At 43.3% G+C, this 22,015-nt stretch overlaps 2 protein-coding genes across 9 annotated transcripts in view; both read left to right on the top strand.

Moving 5' to 3' along the window:
* Nucleotides 1-451: 451 nt before the first annotated feature.
* ulk1a (unc-51 like autophagy activating kinase 1a) lies at nt 452-12,834 on the top strand. 2 transcript variants are annotated; one of them, XM_037976804.1, is made up of 27 exons: nt 452-962; nt 1,068-1,160; nt 1,270-1,311; nt 2,743-2,775; nt 2,890-2,926; nt 3,814-3,987; nt 4,084-4,157; nt 4,238-4,339; nt 5,355-5,413; nt 6,375-6,457; nt 6,532-6,582; nt 6,700-6,788; nt 6,868-7,024; nt 7,129-7,189; nt 7,277-7,363; nt 7,590-7,715; nt 7,818-7,957; nt 8,662-8,762; nt 8,841-8,968; nt 9,122-9,237; nt 9,426-9,551; nt 9,736-9,890; nt 10,001-10,173; nt 10,300-10,418; nt 11,260-11,417; nt 11,512-11,647; nt 11,755-12,834. In XM_037976804.1, exons 1-27 carry the CDS (start codon nt 873-875, stop codon nt 11,799-11,801), a joined length of 2,757 nt encoding a protein of 918 aa, XP_037832732.1. In that variant the 5' UTR covers nt 452-872; the 3' UTR covers nt 11,802-12,834. The 2 variants fall into 2 exon arrangements, with proteins under 2 accessions (XP_037832732.1, XP_017290835.1); XM_017435346.3 differs by having other exon boundaries at nt 9,998-10,173.
* A 387-nt stretch (nt 12,835-13,221) lies between these two features.
* The window catches only part of ep400 (E1A binding protein p400), a 31,269-nt gene continuing 22,475 nt past the window's right edge, over nt 13,222-22,015 (top strand). For 4 of the 7 annotated variants that reach the window (XM_017435314.3, XM_017435315.3, XM_025010358.2 and 1 more), the window contains exons 1-13: nt 13,222-13,398; nt 14,783-16,125; nt 16,242-16,352; nt 16,487-16,571; nt 16,832-16,951; nt 18,615-19,006; nt 19,267-19,566; nt 20,650-20,835; nt 20,917-21,057; nt 21,144-21,216; nt 21,533-21,567; nt 21,652-21,709; nt 21,808-21,897. In XM_017435314.3, the coding sequence (XP_017290803.1) occupies nt 14,818-16,125; nt 16,242-16,352; nt 16,487-16,571; nt 16,832-16,951; nt 18,615-19,006; nt 19,267-19,566; nt 20,650-20,835; nt 20,917-21,057; nt 21,144-21,216; nt 21,533-21,567; nt 21,652-21,709; nt 21,808-21,897 (2,899 nt within the window). In that variant the 5' untranslated portion in view covers nt 13,222-13,398; nt 14,783-14,817. The remainder of the gene's footprint in view (nt 13,399-14,782; nt 16,126-16,241; nt 16,353-16,486; nt 16,572-16,831; nt 16,952-18,614; nt 19,007-19,266; nt 19,567-20,649; nt 20,836-20,916; nt 21,058-21,143; nt 21,217-21,532; nt 21,568-21,651; nt 21,710-21,807; nt 21,898-22,015) is intronic. The other 3 variants (XM_017435319.3, XM_017435318.3, XM_017435316.3) reach the window with 2 other exon arrangements.

The raw sequence follows: 22,015 nt of genomic DNA, 5'->3' as shown, positions 1-22,015 counted from the left end.
AGTGTGTTATAATTATGAATCCATTCTGATAAGGATGGCTTTGGTATCTAAAAGCTTTGGTCAGAGCAAATATGGCCACATGAATGAAATTAAACAATTAGAAGCAATATTTTTGTGACAAGTGAAAATAGTATTGCAAACTCTTTCTTTTGTATTTGAACTTTTGAATGTTGCTTTCATGAAAAAAAGAGTAATGCGTGTTTGATTTATGTGTAATTAAGCAATTTGAATCACCTTGTTGCTGAAAAGTGCCATATAAATAAATTTGACTTGACTTGACTGAAATAAACACGGTTCGCTTGACTTTTAATACACAAATCCATCACGGCCGCTCTGAAAACGAGGGCCGCCTTCATAAACTTTAAAAACCAGTCACGGCTACATGAAGCTCTGATTTACAAGCCGAACCTGAAAGCGCCACCAACAAAAACACGGCTTTGTCGCCCGCGCATGCGCACCCGCGGATAACTCATGCGGACAGTTTAGAGAGGTGACAACAACAATGTCTGGGCTCAGCGTTCAAAAACAAACTACAACCAGCAGCTCTTAGGCGACTTTTTTGTCGTTGTTGTTTTTTACCGTGTGACGGCTTTACAGGAGCGGCTGGGACGAAGTGGACCGCTTATATTTGATATTTATTGGCTGCTGTTTATGCTTGGAACTTTATGTGTTGACAGACATTTTATGTTTTCGTCGATGATGATGATGATGATGATGATGATAATTAAAATCTTTCCAACGCTTGTTCAGTGAGGGCAGCGGTTTTCTCCTGGGAAATGGGACTTATCGGTGTGGAGGGTGCCTCAGTCGTAAAGCCTCGTAGCTGCTCAGATACTCTGCTGTAACATTTTTAGACTTTTTATAAACTCACGATGGAGTCTGTTGGCAAGTTTGAGTTCAACAGGAAGGACCTGATCGGCCACGGCGCCTTTGCAGTTGTGTTCAAAGGCAGACATAAAGAGGTAACTGTCATATGTTGAGCAGATCTGGACAGGTCTGATCATTGTTTGGCACGTTTGTGTGTATAACCCCCTTTTTCTTTTCCTTTTTCGTTTTGGCTTTTCAAGAGACGTGACTGGGAAGTTGCCATCAAGTGCATCAACAAGAAAAACTTTGCAAAGTCCCAGTCCTTGCTTGGGAAAGAGATCAAAATATTGAAGGTGACGTATTGTCTTCTGTGTTGCCACATTCGCTGCATGGCTCATCATCATTTACTGCACCCCTCAACAACAACAATATCAGAAATATGTCTGTCACTCTTTCTTCCAGGAACTGAAACATGAGAACATTGTTCGATTACTTGACTACCAGGTAAGGGTAATCTCATGTGCACCTCTACACACAAAAATACACACACATGTGTTATGCTGAGGGGGGATAACGCTGAGCATCAAACCCTCATGTGACTGGAGCCTCACTGGCCTGAGCCGGAGCATCCATTTGGCCCTACATAGATCAGTCTTTAAAAACAAAGCTAATTATTGTGACTGTTATGACTAGTGTACAGATCCTGTTCTCTGTTGTCCTGTGAAGGGCTGAATGCCACAGCCTGCACGTCTCCGTGACCTGGCAGGTCGCACACATCGCACGACATTAACCATCTGCTGGACGTGCGTGACCCGTTGACACCTGGCAGGCAGTCGGCGTGGCCGAGCTGATCTCTCGTTGTGTCTGGCAGATGGGAGGGCGCAGCAGGTTCAACAATGGCTCTTAAAGCGGGAGTGTCGAGTATCACGGAAACACACCGCCCGACGACGAGGCTGCGTATGTTCCGAGGGTGTTATTTTTCATCCTCTTTGTAGCCATAAGGTGTTTAGTTTTTTTTTTCTTTTCTTTCGAAGCTCCTGCACAAGTAGTAAACACATCTCGGCGGTGTCGTTTCTACACGCGGAGCTTATTCGCTTCGCCCGATTGGGCAACTTTCTTTCCGTCAGGTGGGACAGGCGCCCTAAACTTCCCAACCGTTTACCTCACTCCATCTCACCCTCGCCGCTTTGTGATTATTTCTGAACGGTGATGAGGAGGAGGGCTAATTTTGGGACGTGTCAAGGAGCCCAGAGCGGGTCGCGGGGTCTTGACTGGGGTCCAGTTTCAAGGGCCCCCACCCCCCACTCCCAGAGTTCACTGTTAAGCGGATGAGACGTTCAAAAGACCTAAACGGCGAGGTGTTGTCACTTGTTGTGTAACTGTCAGTGCAGCTGCTGACACACTGATGGATTATTTTGGATAATTTATTCCATGAATAAAACATTACATAATCGTTTCGACTTGAGGGGTTGAAATCAGCTACACAAGGGGGGGGGGGGCGAAATTCAAAACTTGATCCTAGCCAAGAGCCAATCTCGATCTGTATTTATTGGAAAAATACATAAATTACCTTTGGTTTTAGATGTAATATGTCAAATTATTCACATAGAAACACAAATGACCTTTTTTCCCCTGTGACAAATTATATAGAGTTTTGAACAAACATGCTTTAATGAACAAATAAAACTATATCAAACTTAAAAAGAGACATTAAATTACTTATTTTTAGTGATATATTTGATCACAGTCCATTAAAACAGCTCTGTTACCCTGACACACAGGAAACGTTAACAAGGGCCGGATCTGGCCTGCGGGCCTTGAGTTGGACGCCTATGGTTTAGACATTTCCGCATCTGTTCACCCATTCGTCAGAACAGCTGTCAGTCATTGTGACAACGTTGTTAATGGTCTGTGCTCTGCGTTTGTTTCCAACAGGAGATGGGAGGATGCGTGTACCTCGTGATGGAGGTGAGTTGCGTAAGAGGCGCGCCGCGGGTTTGTCTCTTTTCCTGCGGGTCGCATCTAACGAAAAGAGATGTGTACCCGGGCTTCTGCTAAGACTTGTTCTTCTTGTCTTTTCAGTATTGCAACGGAGGCGACCTGTCAGAGTATCTCCACTGTAAGTCGGCCACAAAAAGTGCACTGAACGTTTCCCCTGTGGCTCTTTGTTTTCAGCGCGACGACAGCAGCAAGACAAAAAAAACACTTAAGCATCACTGCTGTGTTAGTGGGTCAGTGTGGCTCGGATTGTTTGTTTTTTTGTGTGTTTTCAGGAATAATAAGATTTTTTTTTTTTTTAGCTTGTGTCCACATAAGTCCGATTTTAGGTTTGGACAGGTCTGTGGATAAGCAGCCTCTAATTCTATCAAGTACTTAACCCAGATAAAATTAAACCTCCCAGCCCAGGTTTTCTTCTGGGACGGAGGGGTTTCCCTGCTAAACAGTCAAATTATGAAGCAAAAGTAGCTTCCAGCTTTTATTTTGGTGGGCAACATCCACTCAGAAGCTGTTCTTAGTCGAAAAGAAATTCTCCCAGCTCAAGGTTTCGAACGCTCCTTTCACGATACGATGGTCTCCTGAAGCTGCGTGGATCTTCTGCGTGTGTCAGTACTGATGTGGGGGCCCTGCGCTAATTCTGCCCAAAGTGACGCTCATTTCTAAGTCCCCGCGAAGCAGACGCGTACAGTTATTTGTGGCGCCGTGCTCTGTCACATTTGGCCAGGTTAAGGGAGCACCCACATGACCTCGCCCATCTGTCGCTCACTTATCCCTCGTGCTCTGATGGAATAACATGGCAGCCAGAGATACGGATGTATTGGGAGGGATGAGGCTGCTCTCAACTATCCGATGGCTTTAAATTTCACTTCCAAACAAAGTGAATGTATTTTTAAAATGTGTTTTCTTTTTGTTGTTGTTGTTATTGTTTTTAAACCTGTTAACTGTCATTGTGATATTCTCTTGCAACAGCCTCGAGTAGTCCATTTTATCCCCTTTCTTCTCCGACAGCCAAGGGCACGCTGAGTGAGGACACCATCCGCGTATTCCTGCAGCAGATCACCCAGGCCATGAAGGTCCTGCAGAGCAAAGGCATCCTCCACAGAGACCTCAAACCCCAGAACATTTTACTCTGCCACCCGGAGGGGCGCAGGTCCAGCTCCGTCAACACCAGCGTCAAGATAGGTAACGGCGTCAGCCTGGTGATGTGTGGCGTACGAGCTTTGTGTCCGCTTCTAACACACCCTGTGCGCCCGTCTCTTTATTTCCCCACACCTCCAGCCGATTTTGGGTTCGCGCGGCACCTCCAGACAAACACCATGGCCGCCACACTGTGCGGGTCTCCCATGTACATGGTAAGACCCGTTTCCTGCGCCGACTGCTTCCCGATGGCGCCCCGCTTCTAAGCCGCAAGCTTTGTTTTGTTTGAACACAGGCTCCTGAGGTCATCATGTCCAAGAACTACGATGCCAAGGCTGATCTGTGGAGCATAGGTACTATAGTGTACCAGTGTCTGACTGGAAAAGCCCCTTTTCATGTGAGTGACACGCAAAAAAGGAATACACAGACACAGAAAAAAACCCTAAACATTTGCTGATAAAAATATAGATATCTGTCATTTTATTAGCATACGCTCTTGAAAAAATCTCAAATATGCATTTGCTTTAGTTGCTGGAAAAGTCAACTTAAGTAGTGTTGAACCTGCGTCCAGTTTTATAACAGGGAGGAACAGCGTGGTCCACAACACAGCCATTAGACGCCACCTGTTTGTGGGATGACGCTCTTCTTGAGTGTTGTTAGCTGGAAAATGCAGGAACAGCTTGACTGCTTGTTAGAAATGAACCTTGTTTATGGAGGAGGGCAGGCGGAAATGGCTGCAAGCCATTTCTCTGAACCCAGAGTAAACAGCGTTTCACAACCCTCCCGATTACTTTCGGCTGCTCACGTGGCCGCTGCAGGGATACTTTTGAACTGTTGTTTGCAGATTGGCTCTGGTCGAAAACACAGACTCATCCTAAGGTTTTATCTCCCTCTTTGTCTTTTTTTTTGTCTTTTAATTGGTTTGAAAACCCTCCTTTTTTTATTCCAGTCTACATGCGGTAAAAAAGAGGCAGTTGTTTTGTATTTATGCTGTTGCTTTATTTTTATGTTTATTTCTGAGAACGGTTGAGAAGCTCCTTCTCTCTTCCTGCCTCGCAGGTCAACGGGTTTCAGCTGCTGCTGCTGCTATTTGTGTAGCAACTTCAGCTGATGTCCTTGCTGGGATCATTAAACTCCCACGTAATATCTTTGTAGTAATAGGTTTCTGAAAAAGCAACAGCATTTATCAAATAAGCTTGTTTGTAAGGATCGGGCTGCCTTCATTCTTGATGTGTGTGGGTGTGTGTGTGTTGATAGGCCAGCACAGTTTTGTCCTGCTTTGTTGTATATATAATGAATCTTCTGGTGCAAAAACATCTTAATAAAGTGCTAAACACATGACGAGAGGATGAAAATGGGGGAGAAAAAGCAGAAGAAGAGACTGATTCCCGTTCATGTGTTCATGTGTGCAGGCCAGCTCGCCGCAGGAGCTCCGTCTCTTCTATGAAAGCAGCGCCACCCTGTTACCCAGGTGAGTGCATCTTTGTGCGACACCCCCCCCCCCGCGCGTGCACTGTGCAGTGAGCGCACGCGCGACGTATCGCCAGCACGGTGGTCGAGGGCTGTAAACAGGCAGTACTTGGAAAAATCCGTCATGTCTGCTCCCCGTTTACTAATAATCGAAAGACATTTGTTGCGAAGCCACGTGAGTCCGCGGACACATGATAAAATTAGACACCGGTAAATAGGTCTCACACACCAACGCTAAAATTAGTCCCGATGTGGGAGAAACTGATCCGGGCACCTGATGGGACCCGTCAGATCTGAGACGGCCTCCCACGCGATTTCAGATGGGAAATGTCCCAAGTTGAAATATGCTGGGTGTGTCAGCGCGCTGAAATACTGTCAGAAAATGCAGATACAGTAATCTGTGGACGCAGACGCTATGATATTGAGAACTTGGAACGCAATCAAAGTGGGGTTATGTTTTGTTTGCCGGCTTTGTTCCCGCTGTACTTTGCCAGCCTTTTTATGGCTCGCAGCCAGCCTTATCTTATGGCGTGATACAGCTGGACGATAAGATAGGCTCTGTTTCTGCAAGGAGGAATAGTTTGTTTTTGGGCTTTTTTTCTCGCTCTATATATAACCTCCTCCTAGGTGCCAGCTGGTAGTCTGGGCAGCTATCTTTTTTCCACATGACCCTCGTAGGTCAGCAGAGCCGAAAACACAGTCTGTGTGACTGAGGGACATGTTGCCAGGAGCTTTTGTGCTGAGAGCGTAAATTGGATTAAAAATTCAAGGATGTCACAGCTCATGGCTTGGTTATTAAAGGTTAATGACCCAAGAAAGACAGTCTGTGCATTTAGGTAGTAATTGCTGAATATTAGCATTCTCTGCAACACTTGTGGCAACGACTAAACCAACTAACCGAGTGACTATGTCTTTGTGATTCGCGTTGATGACTTTATGAATCGATCTTTGTTGTTTTGCAGCATCCCAAAGGAGACTTCTGCTAACTTAAAACACCTTCTGCTGGGGCTGCTGCAGAGAAACCACAAAGAGCGCCTGAGCTTTGGTGAGCTCCTCTGCCTCCTGTTATTGATGATCATTCTCTTTGCTTATTTAAACCTAAATTTCTTGTCTCTACAGATGAGTTCTTCAACCATCCCTTCTTGGAGACGAGCCCGCCCGCTAAGAAATGTGCGTAAGGTGTCTTGTGAAAGTCCGCGCTGTGTGTCTCTGTGGTGTTAAAAGAAAACTCGAAATAAATAACTGGTAAATAACCCTAACCCCCTAATGCGTGTGCTTTTCTGACAGGCTCGCCCTCCCCGGTGCTCTCCTACCCCGGCTCGGGCTCGGGCAGCTCCTCCAGCAGCTCGTCCACATCTCAGCTGGCCTCGCCTCAGGTACGGCGACCGAGCCTAAAAGATGTCAGATGCGAAAGTGAGCTTTACCTGTCGGTTAATTCGATTTTTGTCCCGTCAGCATTCCGATGGCGAGATGAACCAGCTTCAGCCCAAAGAGCTGGACTCGCCTGCGCAGGACACTGACGGCATTCTGGGAAAAGAAAAGGCCAACCAGGACAATCGTAACTCACCATCGTACACTGAAGACTACGTCATGGTGTATGCCCAGTTTTGCGGTAAGACTTCTGAAATACCTGGATGATTTAATTGCACGGGTTTTCTTCCCATCAGTACAAAAATGCTGTTTATTTATTTATTTTTTTGCCTCTTTGCCTCGTAGGTGAGTACACATGTGACGCAGAAGATGGATCCCCCGCCGAAAGTTACCTGATAAACATCGGGTGAGTTGTCACTTTCTGTCCGACGCCTTTGTGTCAGAAAATATGACTTGGTTTTCCAGAAGGGGCCCACTAAATGTGTTTGTTCAGGTCCCAGCTGACCAGGAGAGGTTCTGGAGCCGCAGGGAGGACACCGCCACCTCCTTCGCTGCAGATCTCTCCCTCCAAGCCTGTTGGGTAAGAATAAGCCAAGCAGTTATAGATTGTTTTGGTTTAGTAAAAAAAAAAAAAAAATCACAGCTTAAGCATTTTTTTTTAAATTTTGCTTTTAGAAGATGTGGTTTTACTTTTTGTACAATACATCCTGCCATTTTTATTCATTTAAAAATAAGTTGCAAAACCCCTTCTGACTGTTCATTTTTTTTGTGTCTAATGTCTTTGCTTCAACCTGTAACCCCCGCAGTCATCCTACTGTATTAAACGGCCGTAAGTGCAGCCCCTCTGTACCCATTCCTGTCCCAACTCAGATCCAAAACTACCAGCGTATGGAACAGAACCTGCAGCCTGCCGATTCGCATGGCTCCACCAGGCATGTACAGCTACCTCAGAATTTAACCCGTTATTTATTTATCTATTTTTTTTACAATTTTTCCCCTTTTTTTTTCTTTTACCCATATCTTATGTCCGTCAGGGTCGTGTTATGCTGTGCTGGCAGCAGCAATGCAAGCCCCGTGCAGTGCGGAGGGTCTGCATCTCCAAGTCCAGGTGCTGATTCTAACTTCGCTCTGCTGGAAAAAGAAGCGGGCCAACCACAGCCGTCCTCCCCACAAGGTAGCCGGCGATCAGTTCCTTCCAGACCAACCTTAGAGTTACAGCTCGGTCTCATTCAGCGGGATGCTGCCTGATTTTTTTTTCCAAATATTTTGCCGATTCATTCAGACAAGACGGCACACGTAGGAGTGATTGTACAAAATGTTTTGGCTTTTAATGGTGAAATGTGCTGACTGGTGGGACATGTTCCTCTTGCAATTGCATGTGAACACACTCTGCTTGTGAAGCACTTTGATTTTATTTTTAAATAAATGCCCAGATTTAAAGCACAGATGATTGCACCTTGTAAAAGCGAGGTGTGAGTTTTGATCTGATAGTATGACTAGAAGGGTTAAAAAGAATGGTAATTATTCAGAAATCGACATAAAAAAAAATTCCAATCAGGTTCCGTTTTGTGATTTAAAGGGTGTTTTCTTAAGAGAAGCTGTTCCTACAGCACTTCTTACCCTCCTGCAGCCGAATACACACCCTGTGAACATGTTTGGGCGGTAACAAATGTGTCACCATCTGATACACAAACATATTAAGTGGATTCACTGAGATGTTTGTGATGAAATGTTCTGTCATTTTTTCCCCCCCATGTGTGCACTCTGACGCATCTGCTCTTTACGCCTACCACGCAGGAACGCTGAAACCAAAACAAATGAGCTAATACAATTATGTACAGATAATGATTTAATTTCTGTATCACTTCTCTGCCTTAGCTGGACTGACTCCAAAGACGTCAGAGCAGACTCTCCCGCTCAGCACAAGAACTGGACTGCTCCCTGGCTCTCCTGGCGCTCCGGTCTCCCCCAGCCACAAGGTCAGCTTCTGAATCCGTCTTCCGCAGGAGAGATACCAGAGCCTCGAAGCGCGGCTTACGACGCGTTTCATTTCTCAGCAGCACGCCCCGCCTAGGAAGCCGAACCGAACCAGGACGGTGCCGAACCTGCAGTCCCTCGATCAGTCTCCTGCCTCCCAGAGCAACCTCGGCAGGAAGTCTGCCAACAAGAAGGGCCCCTTTAAAAGGTCAGAGCTCGGGGTGATTGTGCTATGATTAAAAACAAACAAAAAAAAGAAGTGTTCTAGGACGATCAAACAGTATTTCCCCAAATGACGAGAGGCTGGAATGAAGTACGTGTTCGTCACAGCAGTGTGTCTTTGGCTGCTTTAAATGTTCAGATCACTGAGCGCTGGCAGGCTGTCCGACATGCTGCTGAAAGCCGCCTTTGGCGCCAACGTGCTGGAAGAAGAAAGTGACGAGGGCTCCAGCTGTGAGAGAAGCATGGATACAACAGGTACAGTGCAGAATAATAACGTAGTGGTTCGACTCGTTCTCGTTTACTTTATCATTTAAAACGTATTTGTTTCACGTGGAAGTCCAAAGTGCATATTTTGAGGAATGTGATACGATCGCCAGGACCGTGGCCTTTACTGGGCAGCGGTTTTGTTTGTCTAATTTACCTCTTCCTTGTCGTCTCTGCAGCGCCACCTGCTGGAAACCAAAAGGTGGTTCAGTTCCCAGAGAGCCCACCTCCTGCAGTCTTCACCATGGGTTCTCCACCCAGTGAAGACACTCCTCCTGATGATGGGCTGTCGAAGATGTTGTCTGGTAGGTGATTTTTACCTACGCTGATAAGAGATTTGCTCATTTATTTAGGAGGTTAGTCAGTGAACTATGTTCATGGGCTTTAACGGGTATTTTATACTGTATCCTCTCTGCAGTCTTTCATTTACAAACACACCGTGTCAGCTTTTCGGGGATGAGCTGGATTTGTCTTTTGTCTAAAACGCAGGCTCTCCCAGCTACAATAACTCAGCCTGGCTGCTGAACAGTCGCCCTGTCCAGCGAGGAAGCCGGAGAAACAGCGAGGCTGAAGTCATGGATGCTATTTCACACTACAGTCTTGTCTTTCACCCCCCGGCGCTGCCTGAAGACACACTGATGGAGGTAGAGGCGACTGCAGATGGAAACGTTGGCACCGCATCTGCAAAAACAACATACAGTCAGCACAGCCGGTTTCAGCACTCACGGAGTCTGATGTGCTCCTTTCGCAGCAGGCTCACACGGATGCGCTGAGTGACTTGCGTTTCACCCTGGCGTTCGTCAGCTGCGTTATGGAGCTGGCTTCCTCGAAGGACCCCGGGCTGGGCGCCATCAGCAGTCCTGAGGTTTCCTTTTTAGATCAGAGCTTCGTGACGGATCAGATCAGCCTTCTGAGCAGAGAGTGGAGGTGATAGGAATTTTTTGTTTTTATCGTGTGGGGCAGCTTCTTTTAATTTTTTTTTTATTATTATTTATTGGCTTTTTTTGGCTGCGGGTCGTCTTGGCAACAACTGTTTCTTTTGTGCTTTTGCAGTTACGCAGAGCAGTTGGTGTTGTACATGAAAGCCGAGGAGTTTCTGTCGTCAGCGCTGCACACCGCCAAAGAAAACATAAAACAAGGCCAACTCCTGCCGTCTGCTACTGTCAAACAAGGTGAGTCTATTCTGTATCAAACACCAGTTGATGAAGCAGACTTAGACCTGTAGACTTAAGAGTTTATGTTTAATAATTATTAAGAAAATGTCAAATTATCAAATCAACTTTGTTTATAGAGCACATTTAAAACAACCAGAGTTGACCAAATACTGGACAGTAAATCCCAAAATCAAAGCCATAAAACTAAAACCATCGTAATCAGTTTAATACAAAAAGATGTATTAAAGCTGTTTAAAAAAACAACAACAACAACAACAGGGCAGGGCACACATGATTGACATGATTAAGTGCAGAGAGGTTCGGATATATATTTAAGAGCAAAGCTTTATAAGCAAACAGAAGAATTTAAGAACCAACTCTGTATTTAACAGGAAGCCGGTGAAGAGATACCAACACAAATAGGAACAAACAAATATCAGCATTTCTTGAGGAGAGACTTGCTGTTATTTAACTGAAGAGAGTTACTAACTATCCAGTGTTTCACCTGTTTAATACAATATAATGGACACGACAGATAATGGCTCATCTGGACTCAGGGGCATATATATTTCTCTGTATTGTGTGCATAAGAGAGAAATTAAACACTTTATTTCTGGAATATATGACCCAAGGGAAGCATGTACAGTGTAAATAAACTTTGCCCCAAGATGGATCCTTGAGAACCTTCACAGCTGCCAAATAGAAGCTCTCAAAGAAGAGAAATTTGCCTTTTTTTTTTTAAGCAAAGAAAAATCTACCAGAGAAACCAGTGAACCATCAATGGAAGCAAAACTAATTGGCCCTTGCAACCTTTCCGGTTTGTAAAATAGTTCTTTTTTCTTTTTTTTTTGTCCTGCAGTGATCAGGAAGCTGAACAAAATGTACAAGAACTGCGTGACTTATTGTCGGTCCCTGAACGATCGGCTGCAGACCTTCCTGCTGGATAAACAGAAGCTCATCGACCGCTTCAACGGGCTCACAGCAGAGAAGCTCATCTACAGCCACACCGTGCACATGGTGAGCTCACATCACGCTGCCGCCGCCGCCTGCCTCGGGTTGCGCTCCCGTCTTTTACCGCCGCCCTTTTTAAACGTGCTCTTGCCACGTTTAGGTCCAGTCTGCTGCGTTGGACGAGATGTTCCACTACGGCGCAGCGACAGTTCAGCGCTACAATAAAGCCCTCCTGCTGATGGAAGGTCTGTCCCGGATCCTCAACGAGCAAAGGGACATTGACAACATAGATCGATGTATGTGGAAACGCCAGCACACAAAACGCAAAAGCCGGAATCCTTGAAGTAGACAAGAGATGAATGCACTGTCCATGTAATCATAGATGTTTTTTTTATCTTTTCAGGTAAGAAGCGTATTGAGCGACGCCTCTCAGCTTTGCAGACTGTCTAAGGGGTCTGCGACGGCGCATTACCTTCCCTTGTCCACCGTCGCTGAATGGAGATGGATCCTGCCAAACACGAGCACTTTGATCTGGGAGAAATGACCACGAGAGCATCCGCTGTTATCCTACAAACCAATCTGTAACTGAGCTACAAAAGTGCAGAAACGAAAAACCTTAGTGTTTAACGGTCTTGAGCACAGATTGCGCTGAAATTGTGGGAATAATTTAAATAATTTGATCAGGTAAACTGTATTTATTTGGGTACAGATTGTTTGTATTTGTGCTGTTTGTATTTGTGCGCATCTTTGTTTTGCACTTGGAATGATCAAAAATATTCGAATGTGATTTTTTTTTTTTTTTTTTGAGTGTGTTATACTTGAACTAAGAGTTAGGTTGTTTTCTCTGTTTGAGGCCTTTGTGTTATGGGTTCATGAATGTTCACAGATTAACAAGAGTGTGAATGTTTTAAACGTAACGACCAAATATTACCAGTTTGTAGCATTTTTTTGTTGTTGTTGTTGTTTGGAAACCTGTGCCTCTTTTTGTACATTTTGTATCACGGACGGAGAGATGTGTGTGAAGTGAAGAGAAACTGCTTTAGGGCTGCCAGTCTTAAAGTCTCTAGACGTGCAGTGTGTCGCAGAGTGCAATAAGTTTATTTTGAACTTTGATTGAGATATTGTTTAATTACAACTATGCAAAAATCTAGAAATCTCTCAGGTAATGATGAGGTACAGCACGTCACATTACTTTAGTTTGTGTGCACATTAACATTTATCTTTAACTTTGCTGATGTTAGTTGTTCATATGTTTGGATTTATGCAAATGTCAGTTGATTATTGTAGATGTTTAGGCTTTTTTTTTTGACAGGACATCAGGTTATACCAATTACACATTATTACATATTTATATTGTATAAATGTTCTTTAATGTAGGTGTTTTAAATGTGTCCAATTACCTTTTGTACTTTTAGAACTGCGTGTCAAATGTGCAAAAAATGAGTTGTTATTCTGTGTGTTCTGAATAAATTTTATTTATAAATAATGATTATGCGAGTCTTTAAAAACTTCCACTTTTTCCATAACAAAAACCTTTTGGCTGTTTTTTAGTTGCCTGGCGTCTTAGGGCCTTCTTCTTTTCTTATTAATTGGGGGTTTCCTGTTTAATGCTTATTCTTCTTGTCAGCAAGTGGTATAAAATATTTATTACCAAGAACTCCTTTAAGGAATGCCCCCCTTCTTTTGTGCCAAAATTTTAGAGTAAGATAATATTATGTCGAGGAATGACAGACTTGTAGCAGTTTTGATGAAGAAAAACATTATTGCATTATTAAATTTTTGGACATTAGTAGGACGCTTGTTTTTTTTTGGGTTTTTTTTTACAAAACGTCGCGTTTTTCAACGCGCTTCCTCGAACAACTACATCCGGGTCAAACTAAAGGTTATCGCGGACGCCATGTTGGTGAATGAAATTAGCTTCAAAACATTAAAGAACGGCTAGCAATATTAGTTGTTTATAATTCATGGAATAACGCTTGTTAGAGCTCGTGGCTTTCTGTAGATATGACTTAGGATTTAGGAAACCTACACAGACGCCCCGTATCGTGTAAGTAACTCAATTGAAATGATTAATTTATTTATTCGTTGGCTGCGTGCTAGCAACAACAAGCTAACCGCTAACATCGGCTAGCACGCGTTCCGTAGTAAGGGTCATTGTAAGTGCCGAAATGAGGGGTTGTGTTATTAAAAATGGCACGAGGTGATATTTTTATTAAGATATTTTGTACTTTTGTGGTTGTGTTTCAGTCGTTTGCATGCAGTTGTTGAGCAGACCTAATAATGTCTGGTTGTAATGCTACGAGGTATGGATGTTCAGCGTTACGCCCCGATGTGGACAGTAGCGTTAACAGGCAACAAAATTATCTCGATACACACCGCCGTGCATTTTAATTGACTTTCGGCTGAAAATATGATGTTGTAATTATGTTGCAGACAGGCTATGGCTCAACTAAATTGCAAACCTCTCAACGCAAAAGCTCTAATGTAGGCAAACCATACTATTTTCTTTGCAAGTCTAATCGTTTAAACGTATGCCATATTTTGTTTATGCGTGCTGTTGTTTCTGCTAATTAGGGCTGTCATTTTTAAATAGAATATACCTCAACAATACAAATATTTTATCCGCTCAGCATTAATAAAATATTTTAAAATCAGGTATAACTGTGTGTAAAGGATGTATTATTGAACTCCTTACACCTGAAATATTTACATATATAATATGTACCTGTCAGTTTGTATGAAGCTACTGCCTTATTCTTTCACTCAACTTAATATAAATGCATCATTTGAAGCAGTGTTAATCTTTCTTTGTGTTTACTTATATTAATCAAAGGTAGACAGGAGGAAAGAGTTGTTTTTATTATTGGTAGCTATAACTATTTTTCGGCTTGGTTTAGGTGTAAGTGTTAAGGGTTAGAAAGGAGACCTTTGAGGTGATTTTAGGCATTTGGCAATGATGCCCTTTTAGGGATGTGTTTTGAACATATCTGGGTAGGACATTTAAGTTCAGACCCAGGACTTTATAGACAATCTATAACTTGGAGTAGAGGGAGGTGCTGCTGCTCCCGTGAGCTGGACCTAGTCCTATATTAGCTACAAAAGAAAGATGACTGGATGGTTAAAGGTTAGGCATTTAGTTGTGTTGGTTAGCAGGAGGTTAAAAGACTTGGCAATGCTTTATGTGATACCCAAGGGAGGGGAAACCAAATCAAAACAGTGTTTATAAAATAATAGGTGGCTCCTGGTTTTGACACAATATATTAATGCCAATGTGAAAAGTAGGGGGTGTAAAGAAACCGTCCGCACAAAATTAAATGTAACATTGCCAGAGGCACTATTTACAAAGGAGATAATTTAATTTTAACTTTGTAGACAGCTCATGTGTGTTTGTATTGAATAATTACTCGTATTTTTATGTGCTCTTTTCACAGATTATTCTGCTCAGGCATAGTAATAGTGTCACGCAATGCACCATGGAAGTGGATCGCAGAGTATGCAGCGACAGCTTCAAAAATCCAAGTCTGTCAGTGGGTCAGAAGCAGAGGAGCAACAGCAGCAGCCACCGATGGCAGTTACACAGCAGCAAGCAACAATTAACCACCCTCAGTCTCCTGTGACCACTTTCTCCTCTGCTGCCAGCCCTTCAGCCCCCCAGTCCCCTAATTATCAGATAATCATGAGTCGAAGCCCGGTAACCGGCCAGAACGTGAACATCACTTTACAAAATGTGGTCACTGCTAATCAGCAGATCACTCTAACCCCTCTCCCCATTCAGAACCCAGCGTCCCCTGGCTTCCAGCACACTACGTCTCAGTGGCGGTTCGAGCATGCCCCATCCTCCTACATTCAGGTGACCTCACCTGTGCCCCAACCTATTCAGCCCCAAAGTCCCACCCAGCACAGCCCAGTCTCTCTACAAGGTGTCACGAGGGCAGGAGCACCACCAACAGCATTGGGAGTGTCGAGTCCAACTCGATTTGTCGAAGCTGGAATGTTAGTTCGACAAATCAATTTAAGCAACCAATCAGGAGGAGGGCACTTCGTTTACCAGGAGGGGACAGGACTAGCCCAGATTGCACCAGCAGCTTCTGGCCAGGTACAAATAACTTCTCCGGGAACACCAGGCTCTGTGAGAGAACGACGGCTTTCTCAGCCTCACTCTCAAACAGGAGGCACCATTCATCACCTTGGACCTCAAAGCCCTGTCGCCACTGGGACTAACCTTCCTACACTGGGCAGCCCTGGTCACATCACCACATCCAACCTACCTCCTCAGATCAGCAGTATCATTAAAGGTCAACTAGCACGCCCTATGATATTTGAAAAGACTGCACAAGGTGTGGTTACAGGAGTGGGAACCACTACAGCATCATTCAGCATACCCTCCTCCATTCCACCTTCTAGCCCATCTCTTACTAGCCCATCCCAAGGCATCCCCAACAATCCTCTCGCACCAACCAGCATGACTTCAGGCAGTATGAAGAAGCAAGCTGCCAAGAAGTTAGAGGAAGTTGCTCCTTCTACTCCAGAAATTGCCCAGCTTAGAAAACAGTGCTTGGAGCATCACACCAAGAAGATGGAGAGCTTGAAAGAAGTGTTCAAGGAATACCTGATTGAACTTTTCTTTCTGCAACACCTTCAAGGGAACATGATGGACTATCTGGCATTTAAGAAGAAGCCTTGTGTTCCCTTGTATACTTACTTAAGACAGAATGACTTGGATCTTGAAGATGACGATGAAGAAGAAGAACAGTCGGAGGTCATTAATGACGAGGTATTACGAGTGTTAGATTGTCTAGTTGTTTAGCAGTTGAAAATCTTTATTAAACATATATTGCATATATACATATTGAATATTCTGCCTCTTAGAAATGTCTTTTTTTTTTTAAGGTAAAGGTTGTTACTGGAAAAGACGGCCAGGCAGTGACACCAGTTGCCATATCAACACAGCTTCCTCCCAATGTTTCTGCAGCTTTCTCTACTCAGCAGCAGCAGTTTCAGGTGATAGAGAAGACATTTATTTTTAAGAACTATGTGCATTTAAATTTTCCTTATTTTTATTTGAAATGTGCAGCAACAAAAAATATCCTGATAACGTGATAGTGTTTCACTGATTGTTTGAGATTGTTTTGCAGGGACACCAAGGACCTGGTTCAGGCACTATTGCAAACCCTGGAGACATGGATGCTTTTAAGAGGCAACAGGCTATGGTGCAAACAGGTAGGGCAAGGATTGTAGACTCCTGTCTCTCCAATGTTGCTTTGTTTTTTTTCCCCCCCCGTTTGCTTTGTTTTTTTGTTTGTTTTCTTTTCTCCTTCTAATTGCTTCTGCTTTTAGATATTTGGCATCCTCTACTAGCGCTTTGTGTTGAAGCCTAAAACCAAGGAAGAAGAGGTGGCCTGTAAGGTCTTCAGACGGTCATTGCTCTGTGCCGAGTGCCTTTTTTGCGTTATGAGGGTATTGTGTGTTTTAAATCCCAGATCAGGCTAAGAGGCCCCGGATTGACGTTGGTCGCCATGGGCTGATTTTCCAGCATCCTGGTGTAGCTCCTTTAGGATCACCTGGCGTTCCACTTCAGCAGCTAATGCCGACTGCGCAAGGTAGGAGTGCTACCACCAGGCCGCTCTGTGTTCTGTTCGATGCTGCTGGACCAATGCCCTTCCTCAGACTAAGGAGACTGAATTTGAATCACAACATTTATCTTCTGCAAACAAACTCCAAGCAGCATCAACAAATTGATCTTCAACCATCTGCTGGATTTCTCAGCAGTCCACAGGAAGTTCAGGCTTAGCTGTACCAGCACCAGCTCTCTCTGTCAGGATAAATGGGCAAGAAGACAATCCCAATGTCTGAAGAAGAGTAGCCACTCAATGGGAAGATGCCATGTCGTCTTTTGTTTCATTTTTTTACTTCCTGTTGCTCACTTGTCGTTATTCATCTCTTCTTTTACAAAGTTTGTTCCGGTTAGTCTTCCTTGTTTGGACAGACCTTCCCATGCGGATGGATTTTCATCTAATTTGAGGTGGATGACAAAAAGTGGGAACCCTCTGGGAATCTTTCCACTTTCCAATGGGTATTTCTTCTTTCCCATTGTATAAATCCACCTGACATACTTACGTTTAGTTTTCTCATTGCCATTCCCTCACAAGTCTTTTTGTCTCCCATTGTCTGTCTTCGATCCGTTAATATTGATTCCAAATCATCGTTCAATCATCATCAGTCAGTCCCGGAGTGTTTTTTATCTTCTGATCATTTTTAGTTGGTGTTCTTCCATGTTATGTCATGACATTTTGTTCTGACTTGGCTTCTTTCCCTCAACTTAAGTAGGAGGGGGATCATTTTGGAGGAGTTTTGTTCACGGCTCAAGTTTTTTTGCGATTTTGGTGGTGTAGGTGTGTCAGGGCCAGGTGTTGGTGGCGTCTAGGCAAGGTGATGTGCCGTGCAGGGAGGTAAGGCAGGTGCTGCTTCAGTGTGCACAGCTCTGCTCAGGCTTGCTGTCTGCAAACCCCATGTTTGTCCTTTTGCTCACCTCTGTGCTTTGTCGCTGCGTGAGGCATCCAGATGCCTTGGTTGCCGCAACAATGACATTGCTTCATGCATGCTACACATATGCTCTTTTTGTGTCTGCTTTGTAGTTTTATTTCCCCTTTTTTCTCCCTGTCTTTTTATTTTCCGAACCTTTTTTTTTTGTTTCATTTTTATTTGTAACATTTCAATTTATTCTCTAAAACGTCTTACTGCATGTACAATTTTTTGATGTTTTTAACCACATTCTCTCTGCATTTGAAATGCAGTGTTTTGATTTTGCATTAATCAAAGTAGTGTTTCATTTGAGAGACATGTAGATTCTCATATTGATTTCATTTCTTCTGTAACCATTTTGCTGTATGAGTTTCATTAGTTTTGCTCGGATCATCAAGGACTAGTATTCTACTGTTAATGACTATGTCTAGTTCATTAAGAGGAGGTTACAGGAGCTCTAAAATTTAAAGTGCACACTGTTATTTAAAATGAAAAAGTAAAATTTTATAATTTACTTACTAGATTCAAAATGTATGCCTTCTGCAAAAGGGTCTCTCAAATTATCAAGGGAAAACTACTAAATACCTAATTAAAACAAATTAGGAAAGAGAAAAACAAATTCTGTAAAACACTACATTTAACATGTCAAAATATACGACTTGATTCTTTTTTTAAACATTTTCTTCTGGTGTTGCTCTCTGTACTACTTTTTGTCCTATACTTTGGTTGCCATGTATACAGGTGGTATGCCACCTACTCCTCAAGCGGTCCAGATTGCAGGGCAGAAGCAGAACCAGCAACAGTACGACCCATCTAAAGGACCGCCTGTGCAGAACGCTGCCAGCCTGCACACCCCCCCACCCCAGCTACCCAGCCGGTTGCCTCAAGGTGCCCTCCCTATGGCCGGCCTACCTATGGCACTCCCTCAGCAGGCTCAGTTAGTGGAGAATGCAGCTCAGTCTGGTGGGCAGCTCCAGGCACAAGTGCAAGTGCAGGCAGGCGGGTCTGTCCTGGCCACGGTGAACCCCCACGCACAGCTCCAGACCCAACTACAGCAGCAGATGCAGCAGGGTGTTCACATCCAGCTGCAGCCCCAACAACAGTCCCAGACTATTCTACAGGCAGGACAAGCGGTCAGTCTGTGAAACCATCAGAATGAAGTTTTTCTTTCTTTTTACATCTAAGTAACATTGATGACATTATCAGTCTTTAAAAACTGACATCCGGTCATTAAGGCATAAGGCATGTTTATGTTCACCAATGTTCAGTCACCTATTTAAAACTGACACATTCAGTTACTATCAGATTAAAAGATAGGGGTTCTAACATATAGTCACTAGCCTTCATACTGTGAACTTCATTTTAGGATTTGTTTTTTCTCCCCTCTCCACAGACGGTGACACTGGCTCGGCCTGGTACAGATCTAAACCAGCCGGTTCAGAGGATCATGACCAACTCGGTGTCATTAACATCCGTGTCTCCTGCTCCCCTGTCCACTCCAAACTCCAATCCATCTCCCCAAACATCAAGTTCTCTCCGTCCTCTCGGCTCTAACATCAACCCGAGCACACAGTCCAAACTAACGGGAACCAACGGGGTATCTGCCGTCAAAGTGGGCGGCTTTGGTCAAAATACCAGCATGCAGTCCTCGCAAGAAGGTTCTCAAGATAAACAAGTGGAGCAGGCTAAACTGGTGAGTTTTGTTTACACGTGTCCTGTAGTTTGGTGCAAAATATAGGCAATAGAAGCCTTGTCCAACATTCTTTAATATTCCTTAAATATATTTATGCCTTCAATGTGTGCAGGATTTTTGGCAAGTAACTATTCTGGTCTAATTTTTGCCTATTTTCCTACTTTTAAAGCATATTAATTAGAAGAATATGCTAATTTAATCATTTAAAAGCTAATAATATTTCTGTAATTACAAAAGGTGTCAAACAATGTAAATTCATACTTTTTATTAGAGCGTGTGTGTATATCTGTGAAACAAAGTTTTACTAAAAGCAGAGATAATTTTGTACCCACCTCACCCCCATACCATATCTGAAGGCTGGTAAAGTTTCAGAAGCAACAAATGAAATAAAAGAATGACGCAGGTCCATGTTTTCATCAAAGTGCCAGCAGAGTGGAAGAGGAATAAGTTGATATCAGCAAAAATTTGCTAAATGGGCCCCTTAAAATTAAAACCTCATTGAATTTTGTTGAAAGATGGTTTCATCAGGCAGTGCTGCTAGAAGAAGTCTAAAATATTCAAAAAGCAGAGATGTTTGTACAGCTCTATCACTTCCATCCAAGTACTCTACTGCCAGCAAGCAAAGCCTGAAGAGGTGATGGGGGAAAAAAATAAGATCCACTCTGATTTGGCTCAAATTTTAGGACCTGTGGGTCGTGCTCAGATAAGATATTCACAGTGAGAGAGGTCGGTACATCTGTGTTTGGAGGCTAGAATGATTCTGTACAAGTCAAATTTGCTTTGTGTAAACACGCAGATAAGCTCTGAAAATTTAATAAATGTGGTGACTTTGCACTTTTTATTCAGCCTGCTTTTTTTTCTATTTATTATTTATAAAAGCAAAGACATTTTCTTTTATTTCCAAGGTACCAATGCTGTAAAGTTGAAAAAATTGAAAAACATAAGGTCATTACAGTTCCTGCTCTTGTGTTTTGTATCCTTTATGAACAAAGTTCTGTGGTTCGACCCTAAATTTAATGTTGGAGTGGTTGAGATGAGGCAGATTGTCCTTCTTTATATTCTTTTGCCATTTCTGCGCCTTAGGAAAGTCAGGTGCATCAACGTATCTCCGAGCTGAGGAAGGAGGGTCAGTGGTCAGCCAGCAGACTGCCCAAGCTCGTGGAGGCTTCTCGCCCAAAGTCCCACTGGGACTACCTGCTGGAGGAGATGCAGTGGATGGCAGCGGACTTCGCTCAGGAGAGAAGATGGAAGGAGGCTACCGCTAAGAAGGTTCGAATTCACAAACAGAAATGACAGATCAGCACGACAAAATAAAAGGGCAACGCCGTGACGTGTGCGTGTGTGTTGCAGCTTGTTCGCACATGTGCGCGTTACCATCAGGAGCAGACCAAAAGTGAAGAAAGAGCACAGAAAGAAAAGGAAACTCATCTCCGCCACATCGCCAGCACAGTTGCCCGAGAGGTGGAATTCTTTTGGTCAAACATTGAGCAGGTGTGTGTATATTTAGTTATAAAAGTGTCATGATTTATGCATGATGGTGTTTCTTATTAATCTAAATGAGAGTTTTTACCTCTAAGGTTGTGGAAATCAAACTCCAGTTTGAAACGTATGAGAAGAGACTCAAAGCACTTGGTTTACAAAAAGCCGCAGGTACGTCCCACCAAACAGCTCCAGGCAATAAAAATAACCCTTCTGCTGTGTATCAATAGCTTTTACTCCCTCATTTGGTAAAGTAAATTAAATTTTCACTGTACATTACTTGTCTCAGATAAGATCATGGTTGTACTGAATAACAGTAATTTTGTAGTGTTGTCGTCACTCACAAAGGCTCTTTTTGGTTGGACAGAAGCTTTGTCGTATTAGAAACTTGAATCAAATAAAACTTAATTCTCACAGCGCTTTGTGTGGTGGAACTGATTTCCCCCTCCAAGCCCTTAATACCAAATTTATTGTACTTCCATTTCAGTGTCTGGACAGGCAGGAGAAAAAGTCAATAAAGTGGTAGGTGCTGCACTGACATGAGATTAATATTAAAGCTAAAATGCACACCTCATTTTGTGTTTTAAATGTATTTTTTTTTCCCAGGAGGGAGTCACCTCTGCTAAAAAAAGAAAATCAAGTTTGTCCTTGGTTGATGAAGATGGTATGTGTTAGTTTAAGATTTATATTGTAAAAAAAAATTAAAAGCAGAATAATCTGACTTTTAATGGCTGTGGGGGTTTTTTTCCTTCTCTCTTTTAGTCTCAGATGAGGAGAGCACCATAGAGGAACAGGAAGGCATGGAGGGGGATACAGACCACAAAGCAGAATTGATTGACCTCGCCAAAGATGGTACGCGCTTTTAAATGAGCATGAAACAGCTTGGGATGTTCTCTTTCGCTTCACATGCAGTTTTTGCTGCGTTTAAAAAGAAAAGAAGTCCTATAAAGCCAAGTCTCTTGAGTGATAA

This window comes from Kryptolebias marmoratus, linkage group LG1, assembly GCF_001649575.2.
Source record: "Kryptolebias marmoratus isolate JLee-2015 linkage group LG1, ASM164957v2, whole genome shotgun sequence".
NCBI lineage: Eukaryota > Metazoa > Chordata > Actinopteri > Cyprinodontiformes > Rivulidae > Kryptolebias > Kryptolebias marmoratus.
Note: the sequence above shows the minus strand (reverse complement) of the source record. Positions and strands in the feature narration are given on the sequence as shown.